Raw genomic sequence first — 20,565 nt, 5'->3', positions numbered from 1 at the left:
CTTGTAATTACCACTAGGAGGTTTATGTGAAAGTTTTTTCCCAGTCAGCAGTTTGTGTTTACACGATGTGACATGAACGCAGCATCAGAATACTCAAACTTTCTACTTATACTAGTTAAAATAACATATCTAATACTCAAGCTTCAGGCCATGGATAATCGGAAAATTGGATGTAAGCAAGTCTCATTGCAGTGTGAGTGTTGTTGTGTTGAAAAGGACATGATTTGGGTGCTTTTGGGTTCAACTGTTTGAGTTTCCCTTTGGCCCATTGGATTGTTTTGGAGAGCTGTGCTCCCTGCACACTGAGAGGTACGTAGCTCTACAGTGAAATAGGTAATGAAATTTTGATCAGAATTACCCTTTAAACTCAGTATTCTCATAATGACATTAAAATTGAAGTTTGGGTGTGCATGTAAATGTAACTAGTGATGAGATAACCAAATGACCGTTGTGACAGATTTAACAGAGCCACAAAAAATGCTCCTATCTGCTTCTTCATGTTATAACTTACTGTGTATCAATTTTACTACAAGGTAAGTTGTTAACTGCAAAAGCTTAAAACAGAATGAGAACTCAAGGTAATGTGACAGAAGACAAAATGCCTATTTTACACAAAATCAAAGACATGTACAACTATACAAAATAAAGGAGTTTTGTATTTGTTAAAGATAAAAGATAAAAACATATTCATATTCATTCATCATTTAAACATCAAGATCCAAAACACACCACCACAAGAGGACAGCTTACAAATGGGACTGTCTTGGCAAAGCGACTGCAGCATTCTGTCCCTTATGGTTCAGTGTAGGCGTTTCCGTTGCATTCGCTTTCTCAGTACTTGAACAGTCTTTGTGTTTGCTCTCCTCCAGCTTTTCCCTCCTCATGTTTATGTTACTTGCCCAGAAGCGCAGGTGCTGTGGCAACAAGTGAAGTGATAAGATGCTTGCACTCCTACAGAATACAAAATCCTATGAATATCCAATGCTCTTGACGTTAATGACTCAACCACTGATCTCACTAGAATGAACAGCCAAGCATATCCTCCAAAAATATAAATATAAATTCATCTAAACCCAGCCTGATTTTGGTCCTTTTAACATCTCCATCTGTTGACTGTGAAGGAAGCTCTTCTAGCTATTCTCGTTCCACTCTGGCATGATGCTGACACTATGCACAGTGTGGTACTGGTGTGGGGATAGTGTACGCGGGATGCCGTGTGTGTAGAGGTACTCGTTTCCCTGCAGCCCGGCTGTGGGCGACTGGATCCCAGCCCCGGGACTGCACTGGCGGCCCAGAGTCTGGTGGGCCATGGAGCTCTGGTACATGGCGGCGTGGTGGCCGTCGCCCAGCTGCGGAGAGGCGTGGCCTCCCACCCCACCAAGTCTGGACACCAGAGACCCTGAGGTGAAGTGAGCGGAGAAGTGCTGGTAGGGCAGCCGCTCCATTGGCTGCATGGTGGTGACGGAGCAACTCCCATAGGGTGAAACGCTGGCCCAGGTGTTGCAGCTGATGTCCTCCAGACTGGGAACAGGCTCGGCGCCCTGCGATGCACTGGCGTACATACAGGCCTGCCGCTGGCTTGACTCACTGCGGTAAGGCCCACCGGCCAGGCCAAGGCTCTGGGGGTAGCTGACTGGACGGTAGTAATGATCCTCCTCACTGGATGAGCTCTCCAGATAGGCTTTCTTATAGCTGTGCTCACCTGAGTGACAGTCATCCTCCACTGCAGATAGAGTTGAACAAGACTGTTACTTAATATGATACATTTTCCCTTAAAGTATTATCTTCCAATTCTGTAAACATCAAAATGTGCAGTAACTCTATATCAATGCACTGTGATCAAACATTGTGGAATCATGCAATATTGACATCTAAAACAAATTATTTGTTTATTCTACTGGGAGACCAAGCTACTTTTTAGAGCACTTCAGTTGCCAAATTACACACATTTCTTTCTTTTCTTTCTTTTCTCAGAGAAATTTCTACACCTTCTCTGAGTGTATCCGATTCATCAGAAGGGCCAGAGTGCAAAGGCAGCCAAGGGCGGTGCCACCCAAGGACACATTAACAGATATGGATATATTGGCTGTTGTGAAGCCTGAACCTGTGGCCCTCTGGTTACAGGATAGTCTCTCTAACCAGCGGGCCAAAAGGACATCCTGAATAAACTGCTACACAGACCAATCCTGTTTGATCTCATCCGGTTAGAGCTCATCTAGATCTCCTACCTTTCCTCTTGATGCAGTGGTAGTCCTGGCTGTGCTCGTGCGGCAGGGGGTAGGAGCCCGACTGGGGCAGCAGGTCCTGTGAGGTGCTTGTGACCCCATTCTCACACTGGGAGTACTGGGTGGTAAGGGTGCTGGGGGTGGCCATGCCCTGGACCTCCCCGCTGAATGGGCTCTGGCTGGTGCCCACTCTCTGGCGCACCGTGCTGCGAGGGACTACTGGATACTCCTTGGTACTGTGCGCACACACACACACGCACACACACACACACACACACACACACACACACACAATTAATTACAGTTATTAGTAAAATGTTTTGTGCCTCAAATATTACTGCATACATGCCCCACTGTGGTACATGTCTAATACTGCTCTAATAATTGCGATCAATACTTTTATGCATAATGACAATAAAATTCACAGTTTTAATAATAATGTACAGTTCCATTCATCCTAAGATCTGTACTCAAAAGCAATTAATCACATTCACCATCAATGAATCACACCCACTTAGGACACACTGAGAGACGTTGCTCTGGGGAAATCCCTTTCCAGTGAAAATGCCAGCATGTATTTCACTCCTATTAATCCATAGGATCCGTCAATCGATCATTTTGCTACTTCTGGTTCTTTGATTCCAGGGATCGTTCCATTTGAAACGGTGACCTGGTTTTGCAATAAGCTCTCCCTTCAAAATTGTAACCAAGAGCAGACGTATGTAGCTTACTGTACTTGGCAGGATTGAACAATGGCATGTAAGAATGATAGTGTGGTTTGGACTCTCACCAAGTACAATTCATTTGCAAGTTTCTATAGGTGAAGTGCATTTCACTCACAACATAGTATTATCTTGTGGCACGCACCTACTTAAAAGCAACTTACATCTGTCTGACATAATCAAGTATACAATTTTTTTAAAACTGTTTAGGATTATTGAAAACTATCCACTGAAAAATGTGATAGCCTATCTAATGATTTTTTTCCAGGACATTTCACCATTTCACAACTATTCCAACATAAATCACATAACATTAATCTGCATTGCCTAATTACAAAGACCTTTATTCTCGGACTCAAAATAAAAGTTATGGGAAGTGAGGCGGGATTTTAGCACCTTGTGGAAAAGCCAAACAGCTTTTCCAGTTTTCTCTGATTTAGGAATTCTTCATTTGAATGCACACAAGGCCTGTGTTGGCGGCTGAAGGGGGGGGGGGGGGTGGGGGGGGGTGGGTGGGCTGTGAGTTTCAAAACCAGATTTTCTCCTTTGAAAATGTGTTTTCCACACAGTATGGACGCATGCTCCATCCCTCATCTGGACTGAATAATAGAGAGAGAGAGCAATGTGGTCGTATACTGCCTTGGCTGCTGGACCAAGCGATATCACCAATTCAACACAAATGCACATGCATGTGCGCATTCACACACACACACACACACACCACACACAGCAGACACGCACAACTGGTTGGAACATCCTGGTAAGAAGAGAGGGTTGTGTGGAAGGGAGATGTTGCACTAATGTTTCAGAGGCCCTGCCAGATCAGCCATAAAAGTCTTCAACATGAAGACTGGCTGAAGATCAAGAACTACACTTACATCACTGAAAATAACACACACTGAAAATAACACTCATAACTGGCTTGCATTTGGGTGATTGAGGGATTATAGTGGGGCTTGTTAAGTGACATTGTGACCAGGATGTCAGTAATCCCTAACTAATTGTGGTTACATTTATCTACTCCTTCATTCAGTTTGGGTAAATATTTCCATGGATAGAAGCCCAGGATCAATGGAAGGAATAGATTACAGATAAGATCTAGAAATACCCATACTCCGAGATGAATTAAACGTCTAAATTGTTTTTGGAAACTGTTAGTGCTATAGCTACCTTTGCATTCTGGACATCCGGTGCAGTTCCATATCATCACTCCCACGAAAGCCTTTCGCAAATGGGTTGTTCTCAATCTTCAGCTGGGTTATCTGAAACAGCAAACACATTTGACTTTAATAATACAGTAATACGGTAATACAGTGTGCAGTCAAAGAGTTTTGTTATGCTGCTCTTGCTACATCATTTCAAGAAATGCAAATAACACAGAATTTTTGAAAAGCTGGATGGCTTAAACAAAACCAACACAACTCTTGCATTATATCGTGGTTCAAAAAATAAGAGCGTATTAGAAATTCAAGAAAAATGCTTATGGACTAGACAATTCTATTAGCTAGTACTATACCAGTTTCTTAGAAAATACATTTCTTTTGCAGCTTGAGGTTCGTATGACAACAGTTTTAAAACATGTTCTTGAGTGGAGGTCTGATGTTTTTTGGATGCTCTGCTCTTACAGTCACACGCAAAGTAATCAGTTACCCAAGAGAATGAAATAACCACAGGTCATATTTCCTGAAACCTTAGATGCCTTGAGGTATCCTTGGCTAAACAATTTAAATAAAGTCATGTCTCAATAAGACATTTTTTTTTTTACATCATTCATAACGTTTTATTTGCTTGTCTCTGGCTTAACACTACGTATTGATGTATGCTTAACAGATGCAAAAATTGTGGTCCATTATATTATTTGATGTTTTGATCGAAATGTCTTCATAAATACCTAACAAGAAATAGTGCAGTGTGTGTTTTGAGAACCACCCCAAAATAGTAACTTAATCCCAAAGAGGTTAAACACAATCCAGGGATATCCCTCTTGTGAGCAGTGGTTTCTGGCAGGTAATTAGTTGGCAGCTCTTGTGTGCTTCCAGCCTTCTGACAAGACTGGAGGTTTGTCTGCACGCTGGCTGACACTTTCACAAACCTTGTAAAATCTCTCTTGTGACACTTTCGTAGCTTCTTGTTAATGCACACAGCCTGGCAGAGTAGATATATTGTTTTCTTGTCTTGAAGTTTGGAATAAAAGTTGGATATCATAATTGTACATTTTCCAAAAAGAAAAAGAGATAGACAATTGATTACCCATTTAAATATTAATATTTTTATATATAGCCTGGGTTAAGTCTAAGACAAGGAAGGGGAAAAAAAAGGAAAATAACATATTTTGCAAAACACATATACTAGTTGTTCTATTTACTTAGTTTAGATGATGGAAATCAGACCAGAGAATAATCAGCAACTTTAGAATATAAATAATAAAGAATATTGGGAAATTTGGGACTAAACTCGAGACAGGAAGGCAAGATTCATTCAGTTTCAAAGACTACAGTGTTTTACTAGACTGTGTTCAAACTATGCTCATTACAATAATTGAAATTTGCTATTTTAGCCTAAAGATTTTTTTTTTTTTTTCAAGGAAAGCATTTAAAATAAGATTTAATAAATATAAGTTAACTGTAGGCTATAGTGTTATAGGCCACTCAATTCTTTTCACTTTAAGAGAATATCCTTAAGAAGAAATGCTATTTCAGAAAACACTATTTGGGAAAATGTTTTAATTACAGCCTTGAAACCAGAGACTTGAAACCAGAGACTCTTTGACCATTTTTGTTAGCTGAGAGACTAACAGGTGAATTGAACACAAGCCTCCAGCACATATTGCTTTGGCAGATGTTGGGCTGTTTGATTAGACAGTTGTGGTAAAGTGCCTGGAAATCAGAAATGCTTGTTTTTCTGCAGGTCTGGCAAGCCCCAATAATTAGCCCAGGGTTGCGATCTCAGCCCCCAATAACATGTTTGAAAATAATTAATGGTTTCTACAGAATGTCGGTCATTTGTGCTTCCTGTTCCCAGAAGCGCGGAGACTTTGGATTGGCTCCGGAGACATTATGAGCTTTCGCCCCTTTCTCCCATATTCCCTCTGCCCCCAACTAAAAACGTACTAAGACACGTTAAAAAGGATGTTGAACAGACACTGCTAACAAATGATTCGTATCCCTAAAGAGTTTTTAAGACTATTCGGAATTTGAGTAACTGAAAAGGACGGACGTCGTGTTTTTTTTTTCTGTTTCTTTCCCCAAATAGGCTTTTACAACCAAACTTTGACAAACAAGTGATTTTGGCCTCGAGATATTTCACTGTGAATAATATAGAAATGTAACTCTAATTTAATTTTACTGGAGCCTTTCCAATATGTTGAATTTTAAGTGGAGAAACCCAAGAAAATCGAGGGCTTCAGCTGTTAATGTTAAAATAAAAAAAGACGCGCAACAAATTAATTCCTATTCATTATGTAATGTTAAGCCAGTAAGAATCTAATAGGCAGCTCAGTGAAAAAAGGGCCAACGTCGTGTGTTCAAGGAAACAGACAGTTGTCCGTCAATTTACAGGTGGTGAATATTTCATAGAAATATTGTAAACATTTTCGCTCATGCAATCTAATGCATTTAATATTTTCCGTCTTCTGTCCTTCCAAATTCTGCAGGAGTTTTTTTTCGAGCAGCTTGTAAACTGCAGTTTTCTCCTGCGCATCTATCAACAACAACAGGCTGTTCTAATAAATAAAGCAAGTAAAATAGAGGGAAGTGTGGTTAAATGAAAGTAAAACACCAACAGTGAGCAAAAGAGTTGCTTCTTTCATGACAGGTTATATTTCTGTTATGAAATGAATACTGAAAACGAACACATATTCTACAAAATAATTTAGGCGACATAAACAGTTTCACTTTTTTAATTTCACGGTGCCTAAATAAAATAAATAAATAAAGTACGGCTTAAAAAAGACTGGCTGGATAAACTATTATGCACTGCTAATATCGTCAAGAATAATAGGCTAGTTACTACTACTAATACATTAGGTATTATTATTATTACTATTATTATTATTATTATTATTATTTGTATTATTTGTATTATTATTATTATTATTATTATTTGGATTATATTATTATGGTTGTTGTTATTGTTATTAATATAATTATTGTTATATTCGGCTATATGATATTATTATTATTATTATTATTATTGTATTGTTATTATTACATTGTTGTTTTGTTGTTTTTTGTTGTTGTTATTATGATATTATCATCCTAGTTTTGGAAGGTGCTGAGGCCCTGAGGTACTTGTAAAGTCTTGCCTGAGTTTTATCTGCAGGCGTGTCTCACTCTACAAAAGACAATGTAACTTGGAAAAAGTCTCTTGAGGTCAGACCTCGTCTAGTACGGTATCTGCAGTTTTCCCTCGTCTGTCAGTGACTCAATGTGATATCAGCGATTATCAGCCAAGGGCTGAAGCTGACAGTGACAAGGCATTACTCTAACCCCGTGGAGAACCGATACTTTCCATCATTTTAATTTTCATTCTTGTATAATCAGCCCACCAAGCCTTGGGACTTGCCGTCAGGCTTTCCATAGCAACGGGGCAACATTCAAAGTAACTCTTATTGGGTGTGTGAAATTATTGCACTTATTTTCTGCTTTTATCAGCTATAAAGGAATTAAACACAAGGTTGCATTAGTAGGCTACTACTTTTGACGGCAGTGCAATAGTTGGTTCTGTTCCTATTCCTGCTACGTTTCCCCTTTTCCCTTGTTTGAAAGATTATTAAAATTAAGCCGTTTTATGAAATACGTTGTGAATTTAAAGAATCTATTGTGTCACAGACTGTAATAAAACACAAAACGAAATCCAAGACTAAGGACTTACCTTATGGTTCTGATAGGATGTAACGGCAATGAAGGCAGTCTCGGGGAAGACGTGGGTGCAGAAGGCCGTGTTTTTGGAGCCGAAGCCGTTGTTTTCATCTGCTTTGACAATGTGGATCCTTGGTTGATATTTATGCATGGAGTTCAGGATGATCTAAAAAGAGGAAAATGTGTGCCATTAGACAAATACCTGATTGTATGTTATCAAGGCAAAGCTTAATAAATGCCCTATCTCAAAAACCAAAAGAACCGACAGAATTACACACTCTAACGAGGTTTTGTGGGCTGCCTGTCTGAAGCTCGGGGTTCCTCAAACGGTATAGGCTAGGTGTAGGAGCGGTTCCCCAAGGAACCCCAGGGCTAGGTTCCTTGGAAGCTCTGAAACTGTTGTTTTGGAGAGTTTTGAGGAATTATAATGGCAAAAACCCCGGCGGTCTCCCCTTAAGAATTTCCATGTGTAGCAGCATGCATCACGACTTTATTATTTTTATTTTTTTTTAACTTTGGGGTTTTTTGGCCATTAGAGCAGCCATCTTCCCCGCTGTATATGTTGCCCATTTTGGTCATGGTTGTCCATGTGTTGCCCAAGTGCCAAAATTGTGAGCACATTTTCCATAATTGCATCTGGAATACCGTTTTTGTAAAGTCATGCTGGTGTAGAGCGTAGGTATGCTAACCATTTTCTTAATTATTAAGTATCATTACACTTGATTTTATGGCTCAATTACAGCGCTGTTTCATTACCAGTGGCTCTACTGCACAATACAATACAATACAAAATGAAATGCAGACGTGGGTTGCCATGAATTGGAAAAGCATAATGATATACTATTTCTTCATTATTCTCACAGAACCTTCAGGATCCATCAACAGTCTGATGATGCCTATTTCAGTGAGGCTAAGCATCACTTTTTCGTTGGCAAATTCCTGATTTGACTATAAAAGTTAAAGTTTTTGTTTAAACGTTTCTTTTTGAAATCTTTTTTGAAAACTTTTACATTAAATGTGGTCCATGCATAGTTAAACTATTTTATTTTGTAGTATTTATATAAACCTTACTACTCACTTAAAGAAATTTAGACCTGTCTGTTTGATCTTGGTCAACCAGAACTGAAACAGAACTATGGAGTTATTATGTAACTCCAAACTCATTACTGCCTCAGTGCAGAGGACTAATTCACTGATACATTACAATACTGTTTGCATGGTAATAGAAATGTACTAGAACAGATGAGCTATCACAGATGAGGAATAAGCTGACATAAGCAAGTCCCCTTCTTGTCCCCCCTCTAACCTGACTAACCTAGTTTGTGCTAAGTGATGACTACTACCAGTGGCTAGCTTGGCGACATTAAGACGCGGTCCACCCAGCTGAACTTGAGCCTTGAACTTCTCTTTTGAGGCCCTCTCATCTGTGGGTCTTAAGTCTAATTGTTTTGACGGACCGGGGAGTCATGGTCATCAGCCTTGAGCAATCTAATGGTTTTTATTTTCATTAAATCCACTTACATTTAGAGATAAAAAAAACAGGGCTTTTTTCTCCTCCTCCACTTAACTCCCCCCTCCTTTTGTACACACACCACCCCCTGTCCCATAGGCATTCCTCCTATCTGTTATCTTAAAGGTTGTTTTTGTACCTGCCTTTCACTGCCAGCATGCTGTAGAGAAGAGACAAGGGATTGCCCTGACCTCCAGTATGTGGGGGCATCTTGTAGTACTACATAGACATGACCCCAAGTCCATTCTTAGAGTTGAATGAACCATAGAGGCCTAGATAGAGGATACAATAGTCATCCATTATGAATTTCCAGTTGAAAATGGGTTTCAACAGCCATGCACCTTGTAGATGCAATATGATTTAATAGATGTTGCGATACAGAAAATATGAGTCAAGATTTGTTAAGCATATCAGTTTGGTTAGATAAGCATGGGCTGTTGAAGAGTACATGACTTGCAGATGGAAAATCAGCTTTTGCAAATGTATAATCCGGTGTAACTCAAACTATTTGTGTGGACCCAAAATAGGGTTGTGGGGCTGTATGACAGGAGTTCTGGTATGTTTTGAAGAACCTGAGCCCCAGGTGAAAATAGTTTTGGGTCCCAGGCTGAGAAAAAACAAGACCTACTGTTCTTATCCCATTGTAACTCATAATAGATGTCTATTTACTCAGTTGTTTATATATGTAAATAACTCTGTTACAGCTTCAAAACATACTTAATCTCATGTTTAACTATTATATTGTGTTGGTTCCTGTATTGTGAAACCACATTACTCTGTTTGGCAATGAAAAAATATCTCCAGCATCATGTTTTCACTCTCTGTGGAAGAGCTACCATTTTGTTTCTGGTTGGACTCAGGATTGAGGCTTTAAACTTTCTATGAAAGGCCTTTTCAAAACTAGCCGAACACAGTGCAGTGAAAAAGTAGGTTACATGAAGCATTTTCCCATGCATTCGTTAATGGCTTATTTGAGGTCTGGAGAGATACGTCCAAGATAGAGACAAACCACAACAACAATCCCATCAATGCAAATACCATCATTCACCACACTGGATGGTTTTAGAACAAGCTAAAAATGTCTGCCACTGAGACACATTAGAAGTTGCCTGGAAATATCTAAATGTATATTTCATCCTGGAAAATAGCATGGTCCACAGACTGTGGCTTTCCAAAGTCCAGTATGTATGTTAGGAGGGGGATTGTGGGGGTAGGGGTGTTGCTGTAGACCACCCACTGGGGCCCCAGCACACGCCTCGTCTCCCTGGCCCAGCCGCTGCCCTGCCTGGGTCCCTATATCTCTGTTCCCCCAGCCTCTGGATGATAGTATTTAATGATAGTGAGGGATCACTCTGGGTCTCAAGCCGCTGCCCTTTGCTTTCAAGTTCTACCACATCAGAGGGTTTTCCCGAGCCTCAGGATTAGCAGGCTTTGTACACCATCATCTATTGCTCATCTCACACTGCCATTCAAATATAAACAGTGGGATCCTCACACTCCACCCTCCTGGCCAAAACATGTGTGGGAAGACAGGGAGACGAGTGCAGGAGCAAAATGAGGGGGGAGATGAATAACATTGAGAAATATTTCGGGAGTAGAGGGAAAGATCAAAGCTAAAGCTGCAGCTTGGTATAAAACCTGAGACACAAACAAATGATTTTAGGAATTCATCGGCACAAATGCAGGGAAAATGCAAACTTCAACTTGCTTACTTGCATCTATAACACAGAGCCTGAAATAATGCTGTAGTGTCTTATCAACATGAGATGTGTTTAAACTACCGCCTTAACAAAGGAGTATCATACATTTCAGAACTATGACATGACATGTCACCTCAACCTGTTGCCTTCTAAATATTATTCAGAAGAATAAAACACAAAGCTTACACAATTAACTCTGTACACAAACGCAGGAGCCCCATGGGGCTTAGCTTGCCTTGTTTCCTGGCAGACTCCTTCACAACAGTCCCAGGCTAGAGGGAGGTCCTGCTCTGTCTGCTGATGTGTGTCTAATTACCAGACATTTCTAGAGGAAAACTTCTGCTTCCGTCCAACATTGGTCCAATCTACATCAGCAATATGTTTCAGTCTCATGTCTCAATGCTAGTAATTATAAATCATCTACAAGTTATTTCAAACAGCTGGACCAACAAGCTGATGGAATATATTTCTGGCCAGCCACCAGTATTTCATTTATGAATCCCATGGTGCTGTCTCCCAGCACGAAAGAGGGTAAGCCAGGAACCACTGCAACCAATCAAAAATGCATTCTGACCCAAAATTTACAACACCACTCACATTCCAACTGAGCTCCAGTTTCATTATACCAGCTGGGTTTTGGCAAGGCAACAATCACTATAGGTGCCATGTGACCAGGGATAGATAGTGGCTTGGGTGTGTATGTGTGTGTGTGTACATGCGTAAGTGCTTTGGTAACTTTGCTTTGGTGTGCATGGCCAAAAGCAATCTCACTTTCACTTCTCTCACTCAGATTGGAACCAATGATAAAAAAACAAAAAAAATATTTTTTAAAAACTGGTATGTCATAATGGGCAGTAAAAGAACGACATCAGCTAATAGTGATATACTATACTAATATAGAGATCTGCAGCCACCTAATAATTGTTAATTTGCAATTAGTGAACATGATAATTGAATAGAATTGAATTACTATAAAATTGTAATGTGATTACATTTTGATTCTAGCCACAGATTAAAAACGTTTTAATGCTGACGATTAATGACACCTGTCCGTCAGATATCTAGTGTAGCCTACATATTTACAGAAAACATATAAAATAGGCTACATAATTGCTACAACATTGCTCAAGGCATACCTTTTTGTCATCACTGATTGCAAAATTGAACTTATTCAACTTTACAACTCTATTCAACATTTGTTGAAAACTTTTAATTGATTCAATTCAATTTAATTAAATTCAATTTCTTATGTTTTCATTTCTTATAATTTAATCTCTGTCCGTAAAAAACAGAACTACTAATGATGTTTTCTAGTGCCAATGTCATAATGTATGAAATCTAATTGTGTGACTATTCAATTCTACAACAAGACAGCTAATTTGGCCACAATGTGGCCATCACCTTAAAACCTTATGAAAACCTCCTGCCAACAGGCCCATTTGTAGCATGGAAACACATTGATGAAGTAAGTGATGTTTATGTTTGCTGTTTTGGGTAAGACAGGAATCACAAAAGCCTGGGGCTAGATAGGGAGTTTAGAATAATGAGTAGTTAAAGTTAGGAAATGGGTACCATACAATCCCTCTGCTGGTGTGCACATGCGGGGAGTGAGGATGGTGGTGGGTGGGGGTGCAATTGCCCTTTTCCTTTTTGCTGAAGGTGCCCAACTGCTCCTTTCTACTCCAACCTGGCTTCCAGGAGGTCTGCAACTTTAATGCATCTAGAGGGCGCTATATTAAAGCTGGACCACAAGAAGTACCAAAGTAGAGATTCCAAGTATTCTGTTGGTGCCAAGCATGTTGTGCTACTTTACCAGGAACACTGGCAGAGTAAAAGGGGTCTAAAGTCAATTGATTTTTGGATTTGAGAATCAGCAATAGAAATTGAATTTTAAGTTTTCTCAAAATTTCACTCAACACAGACATGCTAGATCTTACTTGAAACATTATTTTCATTGTGGCCTAGTAGAGGATAGAGATAGTGGTGAACTGTACATTGTAAGAAAAAAATTAAGAGTATAAATTTAAAACAACAATAAAAATCAAGGATACTTTATAAAACCCCTTAGTTCACTTAGACAAATCTACCTCTAGGGTAAAACTGCCTCCCTGCCTCTGGTTTGAATTGTCAAGTTAGACTTCATAAGTTGAAGTTTAGAGTCTCTAACAATATTTTCTTTTTTAAATTATTTTGATGCTGTCCTTCCTGTCTTGCAACAAAATCGGATGTCCTGTCCCTTTAACCCATCTTTCTCAGATTGTATGGTGTTTTAATTTTCCATTAAAGCACAATCTGGAATATGTGGTTCATTTATGACATTTGAGTCCATTTTCTGAGATTTAAGAAAAATCATTACCCTTTCCTGTCAGTAAATAGTAAAATAGAGAGTTTGTTGTTTGACTTTACTAAGGAAGTCAAAGGGAAATTCACTGAAGAATGAAGAGTAAATACAGGAGATGTAATATAGGAAAGGGGCAAATATATACAAACTAAATACTAATAAAATACATTCATATAAAAACTACTTTACATATGCTCAGACAGATCTCAAATGAATAGCTACATTTGAAGAACTGTAGAACAATCAAATATGCATGAGGTAAATGGGTTGAGCAATTTTGAGCAACTATATAGATGCTGGATGGGTGATTAGACTTTTAGAATAATTAAGACAGAATTAAGCCTAATTGGTGTCCGGTGATGCAAATCACTGGATTGGTTTTTAAGAGTCAGCAGGAACATGACCAGTTGTGACTCTTATATGGCTACAGTTTAATTTTCAAAATATGACCTTTAAAACTCTAATATAGGGTATGTTAGTTTTTTGTATATACCAAGAGGTTCAATTCAATTCAAACCTTCTATGGGCATATGTGTCAAATGGCATTGTCATCAGAATCTTAAAAAAAAAATTAAATGAAAAAAATGAAGAGACTTTGAAATTAAAAATTCTGTTTTTAAAGCTTTCACCTTAAAAAAAACCCTCCAAAATCTTAAAAAAAGACTTCAAAATACATTTAATACATTTTACATTTAATAGTTAACCTTCACATCGCTCACTGTCAATACTTAGTATCAATAACACTGTAAGTTAATGTGAGAGAAAAATGTCTCAAAATGCCAAGATACACTTTCCATAACATTTGGAATAAGCATTTTTTTTTTAACTGTCTCCAGAAATAAGTTTTTAAAAGCAAATTTTCATGTTTAAGGAACAGTCGCCCCAATGACCATCTTCCCAGCAGCCCCCTATTTTTTTTTAAGTCGTGCCCTTTTTCAGATGCCCGCCCTGCCTGAGAGTCTGGACGCCTCTGATTCTCTCCAACTAATCTGGATGACTTTCATGCTTCACTAATGAATGCAGATGTTTTGAGAGCTAAAAAAGGAAAACAATCACTGGCCTAGGCTATATTTTACGTCTGAAAAATAGCACTTATGTTGTATGGGGTGGCAGTGGTGGCCAAAGAAAGAGACTGCCTTTCTACTGGACGACCTGGGTTCAAGCCGCGTGTCAGTAAACATCCGCCCCGTTGAAGTGCCACTGAGCAACAAACAACACGCCGAAGCCCTACCAGCTGCAGGGGCGCCCATCTGTAACTGACCCTGCGCTCTGACCAAGTGAGAAGAGAAACCCCCGATAATAACAATGTATCAGATTATCATTACATTAGTGTATCAGATATAGACAAGAGGTGATAGGTGATAGGCCTTGGCACGGGCAAACCTACGTGTCCGAACGGGTCCAGGTGGTTGTTGGTCAGTTTCAGCTTCTGAAAGGAGACAAGCTGCCTCATCCAATGCGCCCCCGTGGCGGGAGAGTCCGGGTGAACATAGAGCCTCCCGGGCATGGCGGGCTCGGCCTTCCCGGTCACAGACCTGGATCACAGCACCACAGTCACACTTTAACACCTTGGACTGGGACGCACATCCCTAGCCAGTTATACTAATAAACTAAAGACTAGACTGGGGTATGCCCATAAGGACCGCGAAGGTCTGCAGTTAGAGGTGGGAGGTATAGTGCAAGATGTTAACTATACAACATTTCCATCATCAGTATGTTATGAATCAATTATTTATTATTCAAATGTCTATACATTTGTAGCATATTGTTGCAGATTAAATCATGTTGCTCCGACTTGACTTGTCCTTTCACCGAATTTCGAAATTACCTGCTACTTGTTAAAAAGGAAAATTATTTGAACGAAACATGTAATTAAAGAGTCGAGTAGCCTACTATAAAAAAAAAAAGCTCAATTAGCCTAGTACTGTTGCCAATGGGCGCTGTTGAGAATTGCGTTGAGAAGAATTTCAATTAATTGTGCTGCACACTCGGACTGATTACGCACAGCCTTAATTATTTAAAACTAGGCCGAAAGGATGTTTGCCTCTATTGAAACTCTACAATATGTCTTCTTTCAATTTAATTGATGACTAAGTAACGTAACCTAATATAATACAAATTACTAATTTACTAATTAATTATTAAAACTACTTTTGGAAGTGTGGATTGGGTTTGGTCAAGGTCACCATAAACTATGGTAATTTGGAGCTGGTGGACATTGTTTTCCAACAGTGTAAGATCAAGAGAGGAATTAGTTCCAGGACATGCTTTGGTCAGGTCATTATCGGCGGTATTGGCATGTGATTATCCTCTTTAAGTATCCCCTCATTGAAAGGCACTGACCCAAACAAGGCATTCTTGACCAAGGTTAGAGAGATCGACATGACACTAAACAAATAGACATGTTTATGTCCCACTGATATGAAAGAGAGCCTTGTTCCAGTGCAGCTATAGGCTGCTGCAGCTATAGGCAAAATCAACATTCATTCAACAGCAAAAGGTTAGTCCCAGCAGAAAACTTTCTCCCAGCTGACTGAATTTCTTGGCACTCATTATAAAATACACAGTTCATAATTCTCGTGGAATGAGTATGTTGACTTCCGATACTCCGTCAGGACAACACAATCGATATAAAATTTCCTATTAGAGTAAAATCCAGAGAGGGGAGTTGCGGGTCCTCAAAGAAAGAACAGCAGTATTGTGAAATGTCCTGCATATGGAATTAAAAGCGTCCGCTTGTTCCTGCAGTGCAAATTATTTAGATACTGGTCCTTCAGAACTACGTTTTGTTTTATTTTTACATACCATTTATTATCGGCGAATTTGTATCGATGGTCGTCCGCAGGCACAACATCCATCAGGAGAATGTATTTAGTTTTGGGGTTTAGTCCAGTGACCTTCACTTTGAAGCTGGGAAACATTCGCCTGAAAAGAAAAAAAATATTTAGTCTTAGTATTTGTCAGGAAACGATGGGAAAATACAAGGTGAAAAAAGTTAGAATAAGTGTATTTTTATGTTACCAAACGTCAACTGGTAGTTCTGTTTTCTCTGCACAAGAAATCAACAGAATACAAATTTGATAAAATCCTTAAACTATCACAACCTATTTATTTTCAAACGTCTTTAAGAAGCGCGTTTTTCCGTATGTTGGTTTACACCTATGGCCCAAGGGCAAAAGTTGCGCATGAAAACAACTTGAAATGTTTTTTTTTTCAGTCAAGCTAGTCACTGTGTGTGTGTTTTAATCAATTCACCATGTTACCACTGTTGAACTAAACTAAACTAAACTAAACTAAACTAAACTAAACTAAACTCCAAACCATGAAGAAAACGTTATAGTTACTACAAATCACGTAGTGTAATTGAAGCGATAGATAAATGCTTATTTAGAGGGCTACATATTTTCATTTGAGAGCAGTGGGTCTGATTGGGGTCTGAGTGTCATAAAAGCTTGCAGGGCTATTTAACTTTTTTCACCGTGGGCCAGTTGTATGCAGCACCTATTTAATAAATTATCCGAATTTTTGGCAGCTCTCGTGAATCAGGCTATATGCTGGCAAAAGAAAAACACTGTACTTGAAGTCTGAACAGGGTTAAGCAGTCATACACCGACTGGATCCTGGCCCGCGGGCTATGTGGCAATAACAACGCAAGTTACAGGGAAGGGGGTAAGGACGAGGAGGGATGCTCTATATCGTCTCACGCCAAACAGGGCTGAAATGACTGAGGGGAATATAATGAAGGCTTTATGCAGCTGTGAGAAAAAACTCGTACCTTCTGCGCACACGGGAAGGATATTGAAACGTGGCTGCGATGAATAACAAATATTCATCATTCATAATATACACATCAGAGCCACAGGTCAATTTGACATGAGCAGAGACCACCGATCATCATGCATATTCAAGTTCACACTCAGCCGACGCGCACTATTTTGACTAGATGCACCCTGAGGGCAAATGTGGAGCTGACAGTAAGACGCACGCACTTCTTGAGTAACATCTTCCTTGAAAACGATTTAACGCAATGGTCTGTCTGCAGTAAAACTGCTAACACACACACGCGCACTAAATAATGGTAAGCAAACTCTGCTGCAGGCCTTACATTTTACAATCTTCCTTTGGCTGAACTTCGTCTTGCATATCATTAAGTTGAATGAGTGTGTAGGCTATGAAACAGATATATCATTGAAGTACTGACTAAAATAGACACACAACAGTAGACCATGGGCCTCATAGAGGATAGTTTTGTCCATTTGCTCTCTCTCAGCCTGATAGTTCGATTATTGAGTTGTCTACATTATTGCATTTCCCACTAGGGTCACCCAGGCTACAATGTAGGCCTACGCACTCACAGTATAGGCGCTTTGGATAAAGCATCCGCCAGATGCTATACGTTTTCTCAGTATTGCCAAATTCCCATGCAACAAAAAATAATATGAAGAGGCCTACACTTAGGCCTAAACTCACAAGTAAGTAAGGCTCAAATAAAACAACAGCATGCGAGTAGCGACTTGCCAACAAACAGACAGATTATGGACCGGTCTATCAACCCTCCGGTTGTGATATGTGTTTGCCAGTCAAAAAATATGGATTTGTATAGCCTGTCCTCTTACCTTCCAGCTTTGGTAATGATCATCTCCGTTCCCACCTCGTGAAACTTCATCCAGAGTTCCCTCTCGTGCAGGTAGACTTTTATTCCCTCCATTCCCTTCAAAATAAAACATCTAAGTGCCTATAGAGCGATGGCTTTTCTGTAACAATTAAATCGTCGTGCGCATGACATGCCTAGAAGCTACCTTGCCGAGGAAATGCACCGGCTTAGGCTGTCTATGTTATGAGGCCCACTGAGCTGGTCAAATACTGCAAAAACATGATATCTATTTTTGCAACAGCCTAAGCTAAAATAAGAAATGCCAGTGGTTTGAAGTGAAACATAAATTTTAGTTTCAATAATCGCAACATGCGGATGAGGAAAACAGTGGACTCTTGCGTTGTAAAAGTCTGTTACAGTTAGGCTGTAAATAATAACTAATGTAGCATACGTATTGGTGACAATGTAACTTGTGTGTCAGTATAATTAATTTAATTAAAAGTCGCGCAATAACTTTCATCCTTCTGTAGCCTTAAACATGTTGGGCCATTGCACACTGTAAGCTACACACTCTATATAATAGGCTTCAGGTGATGCCTGACGCTGAATATATTTTCCCACACCTATAGTCTGTCAGTTGAAGCAGCATTCACATCGATGCCTATTTAAACAAAGTATATAGCAATGCAGAAATATAGGCTACACCTTAACAAATAATTTAATCTCATATCCAGTCATAAAATCTTGTTTTTCTAAAAACAAGCGAAAATGCTATCAGTGGGGTGAGATAGTCTAGGTTCCAACTTTTTCCAATGTCCTTTGCTTGTTTCTGGAATTTCCAAGAAGTGTCAATACCTTGAAACAAGCTGATTTATATTGGAAACGAGTGAAATTTCCTCATCCCATTAGCAGATTTTTTTTTTTTTTTACTTGTTTTAAGATTTTTGGGGGTTATTTTAAGACTCAATACTCGACTAAACTGATGGTTATTTTTTTTACAGTGTGGTGACCCCAAAATGCTGTGACACCAGACTCCTAAACGACTTGCAGCAGTAAGGCCTAACAGTGAGTGGCATGGCGGGTGATACTGACCTGTTGAATATAAGTTGTCTGTGATGATGGAGATTTGCTTGAGGTCCCGTTCTGTTTCTCTGATTTATTGTCGCTGTGTAATTCCCTTGAATCCGAGCCGCCAGGAGAGTTTTGGAGGCCGAAACTTTCCTCTTGGTCCGCCATGACTGGAGCTCCGAAAACCAAAGTCCCAGCTGTAAGATCCAAACAAAGAGCTATTTCAATGTCAGCGTGGGGCTGGACCTTCTTAACATTAATCTAAAGACACTGAATACGTTTTATGCACGCAAACACGCACGCACGCACGCACGCACGCACACACACACACACACACACACACACACACACACACACACACACACACACACACAGGTGATTACAAATATTCTTGTCTATTTTTGTTTTACAGGCTAATAAATAGGCCTTTCAGCATTAAAATAAAAACAGGCTAGGTAAGTCAGGGAACCATATATCTTATCAGCCTCATTTAAAATTAACTGGAACAGGATAACAGCATAACAAGTTAAACTTTACTTCATTGAAATGGCATAAATAGGCTGAATATTTTTTGGGGGCATGTTAAGATGCAATGTCACAGAAACTCAATAGCCTTCTCTTGGTCATTAATGAAAATGTCAGGCTGTTTAAGTAAGCGAGGCTTGCAAAATTAATACTATTCTTATTCCTATTCCTATTCCTAATGTAAAAATTGCAATATCATTTTTGGGGAATAAGGCTGCACATTTATGGCCAGCCAACATGACCCCTTCATCTTTAGAAAAAGTAGCCAACTGCCTATTCATGTTCCCAAAACAAAAGCACGAAGAGGCACGGGCTTGTTTGTAGCGTAATAGCCTATCCCGACATGGAGATAACAATCGGTAGCCAGGGCTAAACGAAGCACAGCGAAGCCAAAAATTATAGCCCACCAAATGAATCCTTGGCACGCAGGCATGGTTACTTTTGTAGAATTAGGCAATCCCTGCATGAGTAGCCTATACGGTATAAACCGGTATGACTTGCAATAACAATGACTACAGTAGCCCTCTGCTTAGTAGGAACAGCTTACCTTCCAAAAACACGTCGTGGTGTAGAGTGACAGCGGTACAAGAGAGAAATACCGCCTCGCCTTCAAAACGTTAAATGCCCCGTCCCAAATCAGAGTATAATCCAGGCGTTCTGCTCAAAGAAGCTACCCAGTATCTCCATGGATATGCCTTTTTTCCTCAGAGTAAGTCCAGATTTCCTACAAGCAGAGACGCGACCGAGAAGCAGACTGGAGATTCTCGCGCAGCTCAGTGACAGCTACAAGGCGCTCCTCGGTGCCTTATTGAACATTTTACAGCTGAGGACCTTTTTGTGAGCCGACCCTGCTGATAGCACCTAGCAGCAGGCTGTAGCGGGGTCCCAGAGGAGCAGGTTCGTCACCTCCTTCTTCCCTCCTCTCTCTCCCTGACTCTGTCTAGGTCTACGTCTCTCGCTCTCTCTCCCCAACCCTCCACTACGCATCAATGACCAACCGTGCGAAGCGGAAGCTGAGTCC

At 39.8% G+C, this 20,565-nt stretch overlaps 1 protein-coding gene across 2 annotated transcripts; it reads right to left on the bottom strand.

Annotated features, from left to right (window-relative positions):
* Positions 1-1,130: 1,130 nt before the first annotated feature.
* On the bottom strand, positions 1,131-19,187 carry tbx5a (T-box transcription factor 5a). 2 transcript variants are annotated; one of them, XM_078288255.1, is made up of 9 exons: positions 19,040-19,187; positions 18,655-18,656; positions 17,974-18,068; positions 16,163-16,282; positions 14,745-14,892; positions 7,820-7,972; positions 4,118-4,209; positions 2,229-2,461; positions 1,131-1,723 (listed from the first exon to the last, which is right to left on the bottom strand). In XM_078288255.1, exons 1-9 carry the CDS (start codon positions 19,185-19,187, stop codon positions 1,131-1,133), a joined length of 1,584 nt encoding a protein of 527 aa, XP_078144381.1. The 2 variants fall into 2 exon arrangements, with proteins under 2 accessions (XP_078144381.1, XP_078144383.1); XM_078288257.1 differs by lacking the exon at positions 18,655-18,656 and having other exon boundaries at positions 19,044-19,187.
* Positions 19,188-20,565: the final 1,378 nt, after the last annotated feature.

This window comes from Centroberyx gerrardi, chromosome 2 (genome assembly GCF_048128805.1).
Source record: "Centroberyx gerrardi isolate f3 chromosome 2, fCenGer3.hap1.cur.20231027, whole genome shotgun sequence".
Lineage (NCBI taxonomy): Eukaryota > Metazoa > Chordata > Actinopteri > Beryciformes > Berycidae > Centroberyx > Centroberyx gerrardi.
Note: the sequence above shows the minus strand (reverse complement) of the source record. Positions and strands in the feature narration are given on the sequence as shown.